At 61.4% G+C, this 16,078-nt stretch overlaps 1 protein-coding gene across 3 annotated transcripts in view; it reads right to left on the bottom strand.

The window, feature by feature from the left end:
• CACNA1I (calcium voltage-gated channel subunit alpha1 I) overlaps positions 1-16,078 on the bottom strand; it is a 101,552-nt gene that overhangs the window by 9,719 nt on the left and 75,755 nt on the right. For all 3 annotated transcript variants that reach the window (XM_016126455.2, XM_016126454.2, XM_016126458.2), the window contains 17 exons: positions 15,817-15,934; positions 14,920-15,075; positions 14,356-14,449; positions 13,492-13,694; positions 12,348-12,821; positions 11,911-12,011; positions 11,059-11,182; positions 10,707-10,775; positions 9,995-10,179; positions 9,401-9,527; positions 8,024-8,149; positions 5,550-5,639; positions 4,173-4,365; positions 3,438-3,589; positions 2,064-2,173; positions 1,308-1,441; positions 498-568 (listed from right to left, as the gene is read on the bottom strand). In XM_016126455.2, the coding sequence (XP_015981941.2) occupies positions 498-568; positions 1,308-1,441; positions 2,064-2,173; positions 3,438-3,589; positions 4,173-4,365; positions 5,550-5,639; positions 8,024-8,149; positions 9,401-9,527; positions 9,995-10,179; positions 10,707-10,775; positions 11,059-11,182; positions 11,911-12,011; positions 12,348-12,821; positions 13,492-13,694; positions 14,356-14,449; positions 14,920-15,075; positions 15,817-15,934 (2,527 nt within the window). The remainder of the gene's footprint in view (positions 1-497; positions 569-1,307; positions 1,442-2,063; positions 2,174-3,437; positions 3,590-4,172; positions 4,366-5,549; positions 5,640-8,023; positions 8,150-9,400; positions 9,528-9,994; positions 10,180-10,706; positions 10,776-11,058; positions 11,183-11,910; positions 12,012-12,347; positions 12,822-13,491; positions 13,695-14,355; positions 14,450-14,919; positions 15,076-15,816; positions 15,935-16,078) is intronic.

Below are 16,078 nucleotides of genomic sequence, written 5' to 3'. Positions count from 1 at the left end.
AACTTCCCAGGGGCTCCATCCAGGTCAGGGTCTCATTCTGTCCCCTCCTAGAATGTCATATCTGAACCTCTCAATCCACATTACCACCTCCTTCTGCCAAGCCGCCCTACAAGGTCAAGCTCGAAGTCCCCTGACACCCTCCCTGATTTCCCCAATTTCCATCAGGGCCCCCCACCTCTCGCCCCGTAGGCCCCTCGCCACATGGCCCTGAGGCATTTGTCTTCTCCACCAGCCTGGTGATTCCTAATGGCAGAATGTGGGCTTCGAGGGGCCAGCCCAGGTCCTGGTAGAGAGCAGGGTTGGTGAGCACTTGGTAGCATCAGAAAGAGACCTGTTCCATCTCACAGCACCCCCGCTCAAACTGCTTCCCTGGAGATGGGATTCTGCCCTGGCTCTGGGTAGGTTTAGGGAGAAGGGAAGTTGGGGCCTGCGTCTCCAGGGACCCAGCGTGACGCCAACAACAGGCAGGAGGGGCTGCTGGAGAGAGGGTCTCCTACCTGGGGCAGAGCTTGCACCACCGTGTCCAGCAGGGCCCGCATTCCCGTGGCCATCTTCAACAGCTTCAGCACTGTGGGCGAGACCCGGCCCAGCCCGTTCAGCCCAGGGCCAGTGGGGGCGCGTGTGTGAATGTGGAAGAAAAGTGAGATTGGAGGAGCATGTTAGCAAAGGGGATGGCTCTGGCGGGTATAGCGACAGGGGGAGTGGGGGTCTGCACGTGCGGCATGCTGGTTAAGGAACATCCCGGAGAAGGCGGGCACACCCAGCGGGAACAGAGGGATAAAACCTGCCGCGTGAGCACTAATTCACCCACTAATTCACCGAGGCGAGGCAAAAACGGCCAGGAGTGCCCGCCCGCGCCTCTCCCTCTGGCTAGAGGGCTCCGGTATTCTGCGGAGCTTCTCTGCATCCCCCTGCACCCCCACCCCAACCTGGGAAGCTGGAGGCAACAGGCAGGTGCGGGGAAGAGGAAGAGGCACCTGGGCGACCTGACGCGGCAGGCTTTAAGCGGCCTTGGGGCCCAGGAGTCCCGGCGGGTGCTGGAGCAACGCCGGGAGGAACCCCGTCTCCCCAGCCGCACTGCTTCCCCTCATCCCAGCCTGAGACGGGGCCGCGTGGGTCGCGGTGTGACAAGGAGGCGGGGTGCAGAGGGCTGGACAGGGTGGTCTGTGGTCGAGGGCACGTGAGCGAGCACACACGGGCGAGTGCGTGTCGGGTATGAGCTCCTCTTGGCTCTGTTCCCTGCTTGGCGGGAAGCCCGTGCCCCGGGGCCCCTCCCCCTGCCACCCCTCCCCCACCCCGCTCCTCACCCCGGGCGATGCGCAGGACGCGCATGATGCGGATGATGGTGGGGTTGATGGGCAGCGCCGCGTTGATCTCGATCTCCTCCAGCGTGATGCCCATGACCGACAGCAGCACGATGGCCAGGTCCAGCTGGTTCCACCTGCCCGGGAGACGCAGCAGGGCAGGAGTGGCAAGCAGGGCGAGGGGCACAAGCTTCGGCTGGGAGGAGCTGCCCAGCTCTCCGCCCTCCAGCTGTGGCCCACGGGGCAGGGATGTGTGGCCACCCTCCCGACTGGCTCCTCCAGACCCCGTTGGGTCCTGCTCCCTCTCTGTCCCCAGACAGCCTCTGATTCCCCAAGCAAGGGACTGACCAGGCTAAATAATTATCTCTGGCCTCCTGAGATAATTATTTAGGTCTGAATCTTGAGCCCACTGCTCCCTCTGTGTGTCCTTGGGCTACATACACACCAACCTCTCTGAGCCTCACTCGTCCCCTCTAAGGACTAGCATGAGGTGTGTCCTACTCTGACTGCGGAGTGGAGGACCCACAGAAGATGCGCTGAGGAAACCTGGTGGACGGCCCTGCACTCGACAGGTGGGACCATAACCACATCCTGTTCAAAGCCACACGCAGCAGTGAGGGGCCCCTGGCCATTTGTGCCCAGACACGTATTGGCTCCCCTCCTCCGGTCGCTCCAGGCTTCCCCAGGGGTCGGGACTGCTTCCCCGTCTGGCAGCTCGCCCCACCCCCCATGCTGCCCTAGCACGGCCCAGCCACTCACCGGTCCTTGAAGAAGCGCCTCAGACCAAACGCTACCAACTTCAGCACAGCCTCCAGCACAAAGACAGTGGTGAACATGTAGTTGCAGTACTTGAGGGCTGTCTCCAGGGACTATGGGGTGGGGCAGGGGGGTGCAAAGAGAAGCATGATCCAGAGCCCATGACCTGCCCCCCGTTTCCTCCAGTCAGAAAGTCTCTGCCTTTTAAGGTGAGAATTTAATCCCTTCACATTTAGTGCAGCGATGTGCATGTCTTCTTTTATTCCTTCCTTCTTACTCAGCGGGCTCTGTCTTACATTGCTCTTTCCTCTTCCTTATTTCTGCCGGTTTGGTCCAGACGCCCGCCTTTGGAGGCAGCGTGGAGTAATGGTCAGGGTCATGGTTCAGAACCATGAGATTCGCATCCGGGCTCAGCACTTACTCCTGTTCCCTATGACTTCGAGCAAGTCACCTGACCTCTCTGGGACTCAGTTTTCCAATCAGTAAATTGCGGATGGCAATACTACGTACCTCAGAAAGTAGCAGTGTAAACTAAATGAGCTAGTAGTCTAGTCCTGTGCCTGACTGGACTATACACTTAAACGCTCGGCAAACGTGAGCTGTTGTTACTCCATTTCTTTATGTTAATTTGGAAGTTCTACAACTACCATTCTTTTCTGCCAATGGTCGCCTTCCTTTTCCTACATAACATCCCTCTCCTAACATTAAGATAACTCACTCCTCACATAGAGCCCCTGCTTCTCTCTCCTTACTCGCCGCCCCTCCTCCCCCCAAAGCTCGGATACGTGGAAGCTTTGGAATGGGTTGTCCTGACACGTCCCGCATACACACTGCAGCTAGCTGGGAACGGGTCACCGTCTCCCACCTCCGTGTTTGCCCCCAACAGTCCCGCCACCCGCGATGCCCCTCCCACAGGCTCCACTAGGTAGCGGTGGAGGCCACGTGGCAGCCCCTGCATGCAGATCGAAGTCTCAGTCCTGCCTCCACTAACTGGCTGACTAACTGGGGCGGTATGTTTGACCTCGGAGCCTCCTTTTCTTCAACTACAGAATCTGGGGAAAGTCCCCTCCCCCGCCTTAGGCTGTGAGGATGAGAGTATCTCTCTCATGGAGTGGCGTGCCTTGTAAAGAGTCATATTAAACAAGCCACAGACCCCGCTACCCATGATCAAGGCAGGGCCCAAATGTCAGCTCCCCACACACCAGGAATGACAGGCCTTCCCCTCCCATTCATCTGCCCTACCAGGCCGTGAGCTCCCTGGGCGTAGGGCCCAACATGGGAGAGATGCTCAGATCCTGCCCCTCCCAGTCCCTAGGGTGGGGTCCTCCCAAGCCCCGCCCCCATGGGACCCTGGGCTGGGGCGGGGCTGGGGCTCACCACAGGCTGGTTGTAGTGCTCCAGGGACATGGTGACCACATTGAGGCAGATGATGAACGTGATGAAGATGTCCAGGTAGTGGCTGGTGCACATGGAGTGGATGAGCAGCCGGGTGGGACAGTAGGTGGCATAGTAGGGCAGCCGCTGGGCCTCTGCGGGGGTCCACGGGGCGGTGGCACAGACCAGAGGGTGGCCCAGGGGCAGAATGTGGAAGGAGAGGCCGAGGGGAGGGAGGAAGCAAGAGGGAGAAACGCTGGTTCACCCAGGCCTGGGAGGCAGAGTTAGCCCTTCTCTGCCCATCCCGGGAACCCCAAGGGAACCGGGTCAGATGTGGGAGAGGGTGGCCCAGAGGGCGGGGCACTGATTCTCCCCACCCACCACAAAAGTGCCTTTGGCAGGCGTTCCTGGACTGCTGGGGGAGGGACCGGGGTCCCTCAGCCCGGGGTCGGGCATCCAGGCTCTGCCTTCGCCTGCTGCCTGGGCTGAGCCACTTGGTTGGCAGTGGTGTCGCCATCAGACTCCAGACGGCCACCAAGAGGGCTCAGATCAGCTGGACAGGCAGGCAATGGGAGAGGAGGCAGGGACAGGGACCCAGACGCCTATCCTTTGTCCCTGCCGGCTGCAGCCCCCCGGCCCCTGCGCGCTGCAGGACCCGTGCACGGAGGAGGCGAGGCCCGGGGCAGAGGCGGCGAGGCCCGGGGTGGAGGCTGAAGGCCCAGGGCGCCGCCCACTCACTCCGGCGCTTCTTTTCCAGGCGCCGCAGCCTCTTCTCCTCGCGCCGCCGCGCCTCCTCCGCCTCCTGGTGCTGCCGGCACTTGTGGAAGTTCTCCACCACCACGCCCACGAACATGTTGAGCACGAAGAAGCTGACGATGAGCAGGAAGGAGATGAAGTAGAGCAGCATCCAGGGGTTGTGGTTGGGCACGGGCTGCAGGGAGCCAGATGGGGCTGAGGCAGGCTGACCGGGCCGGGGTGGGGCGCTCCACCCCACCGAGCCTCGGTGCAGCGAGGAAGGGATGGAGCCGGCCTCCTAGGAGGCCGCGAGGTTCGAAGAAGGAAGCAGGCAGGAAGTGCCCGCCCTGGCCTGGCACAAGCAACGTGACTGGCGAGGAGAGCCCCTCCCCTTTCCTGCTCCTGTCGCTGCCCCCTGCGCACACAGCCACCTGTCTTCTTCCCTTCCTCTCACCCACCCGTCCACTCCCCTACCCACCCACCCACTCATCCTTCCATCCATCCACCCATCCACCCATCCATCCATCCACCCACCCACTTAGTCATCTGTCCACCTCTCCATCCATCCAATTATTTATCCATCTAGAAACAAGGCAGCCAGCACATCCCTGGCGGAGGCCGTGTGTGTGTGTGTGTGTGTGTGTGTGTGTGTGTGTGTGTGCACGCGCACAAGCGTCTTGGTTGGGTGGTGGGCAGGAGGGGTGGACGGACCAAGAGGAGGAAGACGCCTCCAAATGTTCTCATTTCCTGCCTAGCACCAGAAGGGCCCCCTGCTCTCAGAGGGATCTTAGGTCTCCTAGCAGGGCCATCTTCTCCCCCGACCCCCATCTACCCACCCACCCCCAAATCCATCCTCACCCAGCGACCCACAGGAAGCGTGGCTCCCTGGTTATAACACCTCCACTGACTCCCACCGCCCTCAGATAAATGCCGGCCCTTGCCATGACACACACGGGATCTTCTGTACCACCCAGCTCTGCCTGCCGCCTGCTGCTCTCCTCTCACTTTCTGCTCCAGCCCTCACTCATGCCTCTCTCCTCAGGCCTGGCCCTGCCGTCCCCCTGCCCGCTGGCCCAGCCCCATCTCCTCCTCCTGCGGTGGGCTGGCTCTCCACCCACAGGGCTGTGCACCAATCTAGCCAGGAGCCAGCTCGACGTGCTCCCCCTGCAGAGCACGGGGCTTTGTCGAAGCGCGTGGAGCAATGACTTTCACTTCCCAGCGAGTGGCTTGACTGGTGGAGGATGGTGAGGGGTGGGCTGTGGCTGACAGGGGGAGACATTAGGGTTGTGGGTCTTGGTGACAGCAGTTACAGACCACCAGGCCCCAGAAATATTCGTCCCTCCCCCGCTGCCCCTCCGACCCGGCCACAGCGACACCCACCTGCTGGTCCACAGCAACGGCATCCAGCCCATTGTACATGATGTTCACCCAGCCATCCTTCGAGGCCAGAACAAAGAGGGACATCAGGGCCTGGAAGACACAGGGAGAAGGTTCGGGGAGGATGGGCGAGGGCAGCTGGGGCTGCATCTGCCTCCCCTGGGGGGCAGAGGGACAAGAGCCCTTCCCACATTGAGGGAACAGCTGTGCCTTCAACCGACAAAACTTTTCTGAGGACCCACTATGCGCCTGCCATCTACCCTGCAGGCATCGCTGCAGGAGAACAAGCGCTGGATCAAGAGTCCTGGGCTCCCTTCCCAGCTGTGAAATCAATTACAAGGAAACTTAACGACCCTTTACGCCCTTACCTGCTAATACCTAAGCGGCTGCCTGCCAGGATGGCTGAGAGTGTCAGCTAAGACTTGAAAGTGGGAAGTTCCTGATAAACGTGAAGGGGCCTGCCTCCATCACTCCAAGCTTGCCTCCAGCACCTGAAAACAGGAGCTCACAAGAGAAGCCAGGAGCCCGGGGTCACAGGGCTCTGCCACTCACTGGCTGTGTGACTCGGGCCAAGTTCTCCGATGTCTCTGGGCCCCAGCTCCCTTGTCTGTAAATGGCGATAGTTACTGTCGCTCATATGAGATGCTGAGACAGAGGTGATCCCCAGGAGACAGCCAGCCAAGGCTCCGACGCAGACGTCAGCCAAGAAGCATCCTCATGTGCCTTCTACAGGACTATGAGCTTGTCCTAGAGGACGCTCAGAGCCACGCATGCAGTAGGTGCTCAATAAAGTTTTTCTGAGCTGGATCGAACCAGTGCTGTCCTTGCAGAGCCCAAGCAAAATGGAAGTTAGTGGGGTCACAGAGGGTCCTGGACCAGCAGAGGTTGACTGGCGGTCACACACCCTACTCAGGACACCTCCCCTCTCCTGCGCCTCCACCATGCCACACATGTCATTGGTCACAGCCCATGAGGCTCTGGGATGGGTCTCTGGCCCTGCACCAGCCTAGCCTCCCTTCTCATCCGTCCAGGGCACGGCCTTGTCCTTTCCCCTCGCAGCTGGGCACAGCGCCGAAGGCTGCCCAGAGAGGGTTCCGGCCCAGGACCAGGGCCACAGAAGGAGCCTCTTTGCCTGATTGGCATATGAAGCTCTCACACGCTAGGGGGCAAATGTCCCCGTGAGCCGTTGGACCACAGTGACCGGAAGTGCAGGGAGCCTGAAACCGGGAACCACAGACCTGCTGCCGCTGCCCCATTTGCAGATGAGGACCTCGAAGCACAGAGAGGGACTGGAACTTGCTGAAGGGGACACAGCTGGGAAGTGGTCCGGCGAGGAGTCTAGGGCTCTGTGCCATGCTGTCACCTCCTCGGTGTGCTGAGAACACCCTCCTTAGGGGCCTAGGGTGTCAGCCGGGCATCGAGCATGCTCAGAACCTCAAGGGCTGGGGATGCTCCACAGGAGCTGGGGCCTGGCACTGGGGTCAGGGGTCAAGTGCAAGTTTATAAAAGGCCCCCACCGACTTTCTTTCAGCCTCCTGGAGCATCTTTTTAAAAACATCTGTTCTGCCAACCTTTGGGTTGTTAACTTGAAAAGGCACTGTATCTGGAGAATCTGGGGGAGACGGGAGAGTGGCCATGTCCTGGTTCCCCTACCCATTCCCCTGGCCACTTATTGCCCCTCCACAGGCCCGTAGTTTGTCTCCAGTGGGTATCGGGAATGGGATCCATGGCCATGTAGGGTGAGATCTGCAGTGGGGTCCAGCTGGAGGGTCCAGCACAGGGGCAGGGCACAGGCCCCGGGCCGTAGGAGCTGGATCTGGCTCCCTCCCTGTCTGATCTGGGGAAGGCACAGCCCCCTGGTCATACCTAGCCACCTAGGCGGGCTCTCAAGAAATAGGAGCACTTGGGGAGCAGAGGCTCTTTGGAGGCAGCCAACTGGGGGCTCCCACGAGGGCCGTTACCCAGATGGCCCAGCCTGGCCGACCACCCCGCCTCCCCACTCAGGAGAAGAGACCAAGGGCGAGACAGGGGCCTGCCTGTGACTGGAGAGGAGAGCAGAGTGGCTGTAACTACCATTTTACAAACTAGGAAAGTGAGGCTCAGATCAGCCACACCTACAGTGAGCGACAGAGCTCGGATTCGTACTCGCATCTGGCTGACTCTGTAACTCCTGTCAGGGTCCCCTGGGTGGGGGTATAAGGGCCAGGAACTGATGTCCACTAAAGCACCAGGTGCTTGCTGGACTCTGCACTTGGGATCACAAGCCTCAGGCCACCTGTGGACTGAGGGCTCTTCCCACCTGCCTCATAGAAAAGGAAACCAAGGCTTGGAAAGGAGAAGTCGCAGGGTCACAGGGTCAGCCTTGGCATGGTAGGACCAGAAGCCGGTCCATAATCCCAGGCAGTTGGCACTGAAGAGCTGTCACCCCACCCACTGGAGGCGTTCAGGTCAGGGGAAGGTGGGTGGGTGGCGCTCACCTGGCCCAGGTTGTCGAAGTTGTACTTGTGATGGACCCAGCGGTAGTTGGCGGCCACGCAGTCAGAGCGGTTGGTGATGTTCCGGGTATCCACGCCCAGACAGTGGTAGAACTTGCCCTTGAAGAGCTGGAGATAAGGGATACAGGGCGAGTGACCATCTTGCCAACACTCCCAGAGAGTGGGGTGCGGTGCAAATCAGAAGAGGGACTGCCCCTCAGGAGGCACTTCCAGGCCACGCAGTGGACCACGCAATCTTCCCAAGTTCCCCAACCTGAGGTGAGGCTGCTCTCATCCCATCTCACAGGTGGAGAAACTGAGGCGTGACAGGTAATTTTCTCAAAGTCTCTTGAGGTTTAGGAAGTGGCAGAGCCAAGGTTCCCACCCTGGCTTGTCTGATTCCTGGGCTGGCCACAGACCCGAGATCAGACCCCAGTACTGGGTGTCTAGGCAGGGACCCCACAGGGAAAAGCTGCCTGCATATCTCTAGGGCACAGGCGGAGAAGTAAAGGGACCCTCTCCAGGGACCCAAGCCCTCTCACATCAACTGCCCGGAAGGGGCAGGGCTACTGTCCACGTGGCGTCCACATCAAGCCCCTCCTGCCCCGGTGGCTCCACTGTGGACCTCTCAGCAGCCCCGAAGGACACCTGTGCCCGGGGCTCCTCTCCAGCGACAGCCCCAAACACAGGACCTGGAGACCTCGGGGCTCAGACACTCAAGAAACAGGAAGGGCCTCAGCAGCAGCTCAGACTGCAGAAGGCCCAGGTCACTCTGGCCGTCCCTGTCACATGCTTTATGACCTGCCCCCTCTTCTCTATCCAGCCCTGAGGCCCACCTTATTCCCAGGCTGGGCTCCAAACCAAACTCCGCGTTAGCTCAAGTCTCTGCCCGTGTCAGAGGCCCCCATGGTCTCCACTCTGGAGAAGCCAAGCCCCAACTGCTTAGCTGCCATTTGAGATCTTTCCCTACCTGGCCCAGCCCACCATTCAGCTCATCTCTCTATGCCAGCCAGAGCTCCTGGCTCACCTCAACACACGTGTCAGCCCTTCCCTGAAACACCTTTCCCCACTGTGACCTGTCAAAATCACCTCTCCTTCAAGGCCCAGCACAAAGGCCACCTCCTTCAGGGTGCTTCCCCCATTGTCCCCAGCCCAGTCTCATGTTCCTGTGTAGCTCAGACCCCTGTGGTCCCATTTACCCAGCCATTTGGGCCATGTCTGTCTCCCTTCCTGGACCAAGAGTTCACCGCCAGCTGCTCCACCAAGGCCACCTGAGCCCCCAGGTCGGCAGGCACAAGGTCGGGAGAGCTGGGCAGGAGCGAGGAGCCTCTTCTCTGACAGCAGGGCCCACTTCATGGCCTGGCCCACCGGGCCCCTCACCTGCACCCCCAGGATGCCAAAGATGATGAAGAAGGCACAGCAGATGAGGACGATGTTGCCAATGGGCTTGAGGGACGAGATCAGCGTCTCCACCACCAGCTTCAGGCCAGGTGCCCGGCTGATGACGCTGCAGGCAGAGAGCGGGCCAGGGCACGGTGAGCCCTCCGCCTGGCCAGGACATAGCCCACACCCAGCCTGCCCAGAGCCGCCGAGGCAGCGGCCCCCAGGCTCCTGGTGCCTTCACCCCGCCCCCTTGGGGCCCACACCACACCACACCACACCTCCACCCAAAGACTGAGGCCCAAAGACAGCAAGCGGTGAGCCAGACAGGGACACACAGAGCCGGGGGTAGTGGTCCTGGAGGCCACCTGCAGCCCTGGCCTTCTGGCCCGTGCACGCGCACACACTCACACTCACACTCACGCCCTCCAGGCTCCGCCCCCAGAAGCAGCGCCCACAGTCTGGTCCCTGACCCTGCTCTCCGTTCCCTGACACCCGCTAGCGGGAGGACTGAGTGGGAGAGGAGGGCAGCAGTGAGGGGTCCGGTTAGACCCCGGGGCAGGGGCTTTCCCATCAAAGGGGAGGAGGCCTCACCGCAGAGGTCGTAGGGTGCGCAAGAGCCGCAGGACCCGGAGGACCCCCAGGATCTTGGCTCCCCCAGCCGAGGCCACGGACACGACGATGTCGATGATCGACACGAAGACTAGGAAGCCGTCCAGCACGTTCCAGCTGCTTCGCAGGTACGCCTGCTCTCCGAAATACAGGCCCAAGGAGACCACCTGGGGGCGGGCAGATGGGCGGGGTCAGCCAGACTCCGCCATGGGGATGGGGCGGGGTGACGCCTGGTGGGCGGAGTCAAGCAGATGGAGTGGCAGGCAGGGGACAAGCTCTGGCCACTCTTTGTAGAGGCGAGCATTGGGCGAGGACCCAGCAGGTCTGGCGCAGGGAGTCACTCCCTGAAACGCGGGTCCACGGCCCGTCCCCTGTCTTCCCTGCACATCTGGCAAACCCAGTTCAAAGCCGCAATCTCTGGGAAGCGTCTCCACCCTCCCGCAGGTACCTCGGTTACATTGTAAGCGCTTCCCTGCATCCGTTTTTCAGGCCGCGTGTGAGCTCCTGGCGAGCAGGGACCTGGCTGACACCCTGCTCCCTTGGGTCTCTAGAGCCCAGGAGCTGGCGCCCAGGGGTGTGGGCTTCGGGGCCCCTGTGCGATGTTGCTGATTGACAGGCTGAGGGCGGGCTGGACCAGGGCCAGGGCCCATCCCCCAGCTGGGGGTGGGAGAGGTCTTAGGTGAGGCAGGACTACCTTTAGCGTCATCTCGCCCACGAAGATGGCTGTGAAGATGTAGTTGGACACAGTGAGGAAGATGCGTTCCTGAAAAAGCCGGGAAGCACCATGGGCCTGGGACTCCCAGAACTGCTTAGCCACCGGCTCACCTCTGCCTTCCGTCAAGGGGCACCCAGGGGAGGCTGCCACTTTGCAGCCCAAGGAGACGTTCCCCTCCTCAGAGGCAAGTTCCCTGTCTCACCGACCTCCCTGATACCAGCCTTGCTGATCTCTCCTAGCCGCCTGAGCCCTGCACCCTGTCCCACGGCAGGCCCTGGTGGCCTGCCCCTCTGCCTGTCCCTTGCCTTGCCCGAAGGCCCCAGCCACTCACAGTGCTGCCAGCCTCGATCTGGGGCCGCTCCAGGGCGATGGTGATGCAGTTGAGAAAAATGAATGCCAGGACGACATAATCGAAGAGCTTGTGGGCGATGATGGTCTGACACAGGACCCGGAACCTGGGCAGGGAGGGCAGGGGCCACGCGAGTGTTGGTGTGCCCTCGCCCTATCCAGGAGCAAAGCAGAGGGCCCTAGCACGCATGGGGACAGCATGACCTTAAGGAAGCTGGCCCTTTTCTCCTCCGGCCACACAACAGGTGGCAACCTGACATCTCTGGTGCCCACCTGGAACCTCCTCCCCTGACCACACCCCCATGGTGGCTCCTGCAGCCCCAGGATGAGGGGCGCCTGCCTTGCCCTGGGCACTCGGGGCTTCGCAAGCGCTGGCCCACAGCCCCGAGCCCTGCAGCAGGGCTGCCTCCAGCAACACGGATGCCCTCGGCCCCAGCCCCACACCTTCCCTCAGGCTGCGCCCTCCACCTGGACCAGCCTCCACCTGTCACAACCCCGCTTCACCTACAGAACACTGTGTGCCTCCAAAGCCCTCCTCCCCCAGGAAGCCTTCTGACGCCCCCTCCAGATGGCGGCACCCCAGGCTACTTGAGGGTCTGCCCAGCACCAGGTTGGCCTAGATTACAGGAGATGCCCAGAAAAGTCCCCACTCAAACCCTCCCCCTCCCCTGCAGCCCCTTGAGGGCAGGGAGGGCCTTCTGGAGTATGGGGCCTGCCCTCCTCCCCCCCACCCCCCCCACCCAGGCAATGGCCCCGCCTGGTTCTGCTGAAATCCCTCCTTCCCAGAACAGTCAACACCCTCGTTTAACCTCACCCCAAACCGGGTCCTGCCCACCTGTTTTCAGGGGAGAAAAGGTAGACAGACCAGTCCTCGCGGACCTCGCACCAGTCAGGTTTGTAAACGTCAATCATCTTGCGCACACGGAAGCACAGAGTCTGGCAGGAAGGAGACAGGGTGAGGGCGGGTCAGCGCTGCCCACCCCAGCCGTCCAGCAAACTGGGGCTACTGGATGACCTCTGAACCTCCCAGCAAGACCAGAGCCCCTCGCCCCACCCACAGCAGCTGAGCGGTCTTCTCTCCCAGGAGCGGCTCCAGCCCACACCCTGCTCAGTCGCCTGAAGCCCTGTCCTCCTCTGCCATGCCCTCCTGAGCTCCTTAGCGGCGGCTGTGGCCTGGCCTTCCCACTCCAGCCCCGCCTGTAGCCACCCCCCGCCTGTCCTAGGGGCCTTCTCACGCTCCTTGGCCCAGCCCGGAGAGCCCGTCGCACTCACATAGTCGACCTCCTCCTCCTCGTCCTCCCCGTGGCCCCGGCGGTCACCCATCTTGGTGAAGACCTCCTTGGCGATGTTGGGCATCCTGCCATTGCAGTCCTCGTGCCCCAGGGCCGGGCCTGCCACCCTCCAGGACGCCCGGGGGTGAGTGCCCACGGCTGGCCCCAGCTCAGCCAGGTCTACTGAGTCTCTGGTGTCCAGGGAGAGCGTCCGGCGGTGGTGGCGGTGACGGTGCGCCAAGTGAGGGCCGTGATGCGCGTGGTGGGCGTGTGGGGCGTGCAGGGGCGCGGCCCGCGGCGGCCCCTCGTCCCGGGCACCCTCGCAGGCCCGGGCCCCGCCGCCACGCTCCGCCGAGAGCAGGGATTCGTGCTCAGCCGTCGGCGGCTTGTGCTTGAGGCTGTTCCAGCTGGAGCGCCGGCTGGCCCAGGCCCCGCTGCGGCCCCACGGCCCGTAGTAGGAGCTCCGAGAGCTGGACTGGGAGGAAGCCCGGGGCTCAGGTCAGGGCTGGCCACACGCTCACGGCTGTGACCGAAGGCAGCCTGCATGCCTGCTGAGGGCCCTAAGAGGGCCCCCGGCCTGACCAGTGGGTGACAGAACCAGCTAGACAACAGGGATCCTCTCCGCACCCTGCCTCTCACTCTATCTGCATCCGTGGACCCGTGAGCAGGTCCACGGTGTGGTTCCATCTCCACCGACCACCTCACTTCCCTTGAGGACGGTGCAGCCGGTTAGGGCCATCCCTCTTTACAGGTAAGGAAACTGAGGCTCAGAGGGGGCTGTGACTTATTCGTGGTCACTTAGAAGTGTCCGGCCAGATTCAAGCTCAGGTCTGCCTGACCCCCAAGCCCAGCTGTTTACCCTACACACTGCTGTCAAGATAAAAACCCAAATTTCAATACCAGACCCACTGGCATCACTCATTCATTCATTCATTCATTCATTCATCATTCTTTGTTGTCCTGTCCTGCTCTGATACTGGGAACCCAGAAATATAATAGACATCGCCCCTGCCTGGTTCTGGCTGGACAGTCTGGTGCCCTAAGCCTGGGTACCAGTCTGAGGCTGAACTGGCAGGCACTTCCCAGCATCCCTCAGCACATACCCAGCAGGAAGTAGCCACCCAGAGCACCCCACGAGGACTCACCAGGGAGCGCTGGTCGTAGCTCGCCCTCCCCAGTGACATGACGCTGCTCTTGCGAGAGCCCAGGGCCACCAGCATAGGGTCCGGCTGCAGCGAGAGGCGGGGGGCAGGTGCTGCAGCTCCAGCAAGGCCCAGATGTCCACCCAGTGGGAGATTGGGGTCCAGGTGCCCATTGGGGGTCATGGGAATTGGGCAGAGCTTGGGATCTGGAGGAGTGAGATGGAGACAGGGAGGGGCAGACAGAAGGCCAGAACAAGAACAAAAGAAGACATGAGACAAAGAAACAGACATGAACCATAACAGAAATGGAGAGTTTTTTTGGGGAGGCCACCTCTACCAGGAAGTCTTCCAGGTTGGACCCCATCACATGTGCTTCCCCTCCTCCCTGCCTGCAGGGCTCTCAGCTTTATATTTGGGTAAGTGGACCCCTTGCTTTCTGTGTTCAGGGCCAGCCCTGAGCTTCATTCACCCAGCATGGGAACCTCACTCCTGTGCCCACTGCGGGAAGCGAGGCAGAGACCGTCCAGCCCAGTTACTAAAGACACGACATGGGTCGGGGAGGTTTGTTCTAAGCAGTCCAGTGGTGCCAAACAGGACCAGCACCCAGACGTCCTGAGGCCCGAAGCTCTTCCCGACAGGCCATACTGTGGGGCGGGGTGAGGGTGGGCTGCAGCTGCCCATGTGGCTAGGATTCCAGAAGGCCATGAAGGTCACTGACATTTTTTTGAAATTTAGCATTTCTTTCCATTACAAATGTAAACAACAAAGCACAGAGAATTAGCGGTCTTGGGGCCTGGGCTTGAGGGGAAGCCAGAGGCTATGTGCCTTGCTCACTACATCTCTGGGGAAGGGTCCTGGCCTGTTTACCTCCTCCGATGTCCAGGGCCTCCTGGAGCTTGTCGAACTCCTCCATGTTGGATAAGCTCTGGTCCTCATCCGAATAGGAGCGATTGGCGTCGCCCTGGGAGACCGTCCCTCGCATTAGAATGCAAGTCAGCTCAGCCCTTCCCAACCCCCATGGACTTTTCAATGGGTGTTTGCACTTCCATTTTGCAAATGGGGAAACCAGAGCTCAGGAGAGGGAAGTGAGAAGCCAATGAGGACCTAGACCACAAACCCACATCTGCCTGGCTGCAAGTATCCCTCCAAGAGCCTCAGAGAATGGGGGAGGCAGGATCCAGAATCCCAGAGTTTGGGGTCTTAAGAGTGTCAGAGATGGAGAAGCTTTGGGGTAAGGCAGGGATCCCAGATGCAGCCTCCATTTGCATGCTTCCTGTGATAGGAAGCTCACCACTTCACTGGCATCCCCTTCCTCTAGAGACTCACCCACTAGATGTCTGAATTGCAGTCCTCCCCCGTCGAGCCCCCCTCCCTCCACTCAATTTCATGCAGGCCCCATGGGGGTGCTTCCTCCACCAGGGCCACAGTCACCTCCGCCTGGAAGCCCTCCACCAGGATGGCCACCAGCAGGTTGAAGAGCACGTAGTTGCCAAAGGTCATGAGGGCAACAAAGTAGAGGGAGGCCCAGGGGGAGGTGGAGGCCATGCCGTTGTAGAGGACGACATTCCAGTCCTCCTGGGTGAGGATCTGCAGGGGGAGGGGCACACGGCTCAGCCCGGAACAGCCCCAGGTCCCAGCCCGGCCCAAGCGCAGAGGGGACCTGCTGGGTGGCACAGCCTTCGGCATCATCTCACAGGTGCTCGGGCACGCCCAGGGACCTCGAGTCGCGGGGGCATGCACCTGGCAGAGCCTCAGACCCTTGCTCGCTCACACACACACACACACCCCCCCACACACACACACACTGCTCTGCCTGCTGTCCCCAGCTTGTCCACCCCTTGGGCCAGTGTTGCACACTCCTGCCGTGACATCCCACCAAGCAGTGCTCCTTCCCGGCTGCGCCCACGACCCTATCCTCTGTCCTGCGCACGTGTCAGCCCTGTCCCACCCCACACAAGCCCACCCTCCCTCCTCCTCCTGCTCCCTCTGCCCCCATCACACTGTGTGTCGCACTCATTCAGCCATGTCCCCATGACACGGGAGGGGGAGGGACAGTCTCAGGGGAGGCTCCTATGCGCCCAAAGTCTCCAGGTGGGAGCGGAGTGGGCAGTGAGTGGTGGGCAGTCCAGCCCCCAGAGCCAGTCCTAGCCGGCCGGTCCACACGCCCTGGACCTGCCCACTAGAGGCTAGAGTTCAGGGGCCTCCCTGTCAGGCCGCCCTCGCCTCTGGATTCTCTGAGGATGGGGGAACCTCCAAAAAGTGATCCTGGGTGGGGGGCCTGGGAGAAACCCCTTCCCCAGACACACAGGGACACGTGCTACCACCCACCTGGAACACCGTGACAATGGCCCACAGCAGGGAGTCGAAGTTCTTCCTGTCGGGGACCGTGTCCCCTGTGTCCGTGCGGAGGCTGAATTTGCAGCCAAAGATGTGCATCCCGAGAATGCTGGGGAGGGATGAAGGTGGCTCGAGGGCCTCGCGCACACCAAGCTCTTGCCCGCCCACCCGCCTTCCTTCCCAGAACAACCCAGGAAGATGGGAGGGGGCCGCGCTGGTCGCATTTTACAGATGTGAACCCTGAACTCGGACT

This window comes from Rousettus aegyptiacus, unplaced genomic scaffold (genome assembly GCF_014176215.1).
Source record: "Rousettus aegyptiacus isolate mRouAeg1 unplaced genomic scaffold, mRouAeg1.p scaffold_m13_p_2, whole genome shotgun sequence".
Taxonomy (NCBI): Eukaryota; Metazoa; Chordata; class Mammalia; order Chiroptera; family Pteropodidae; genus Rousettus; species Rousettus aegyptiacus.
This window is presented reverse-complemented; position numbering and strand designations above follow the sequence as displayed.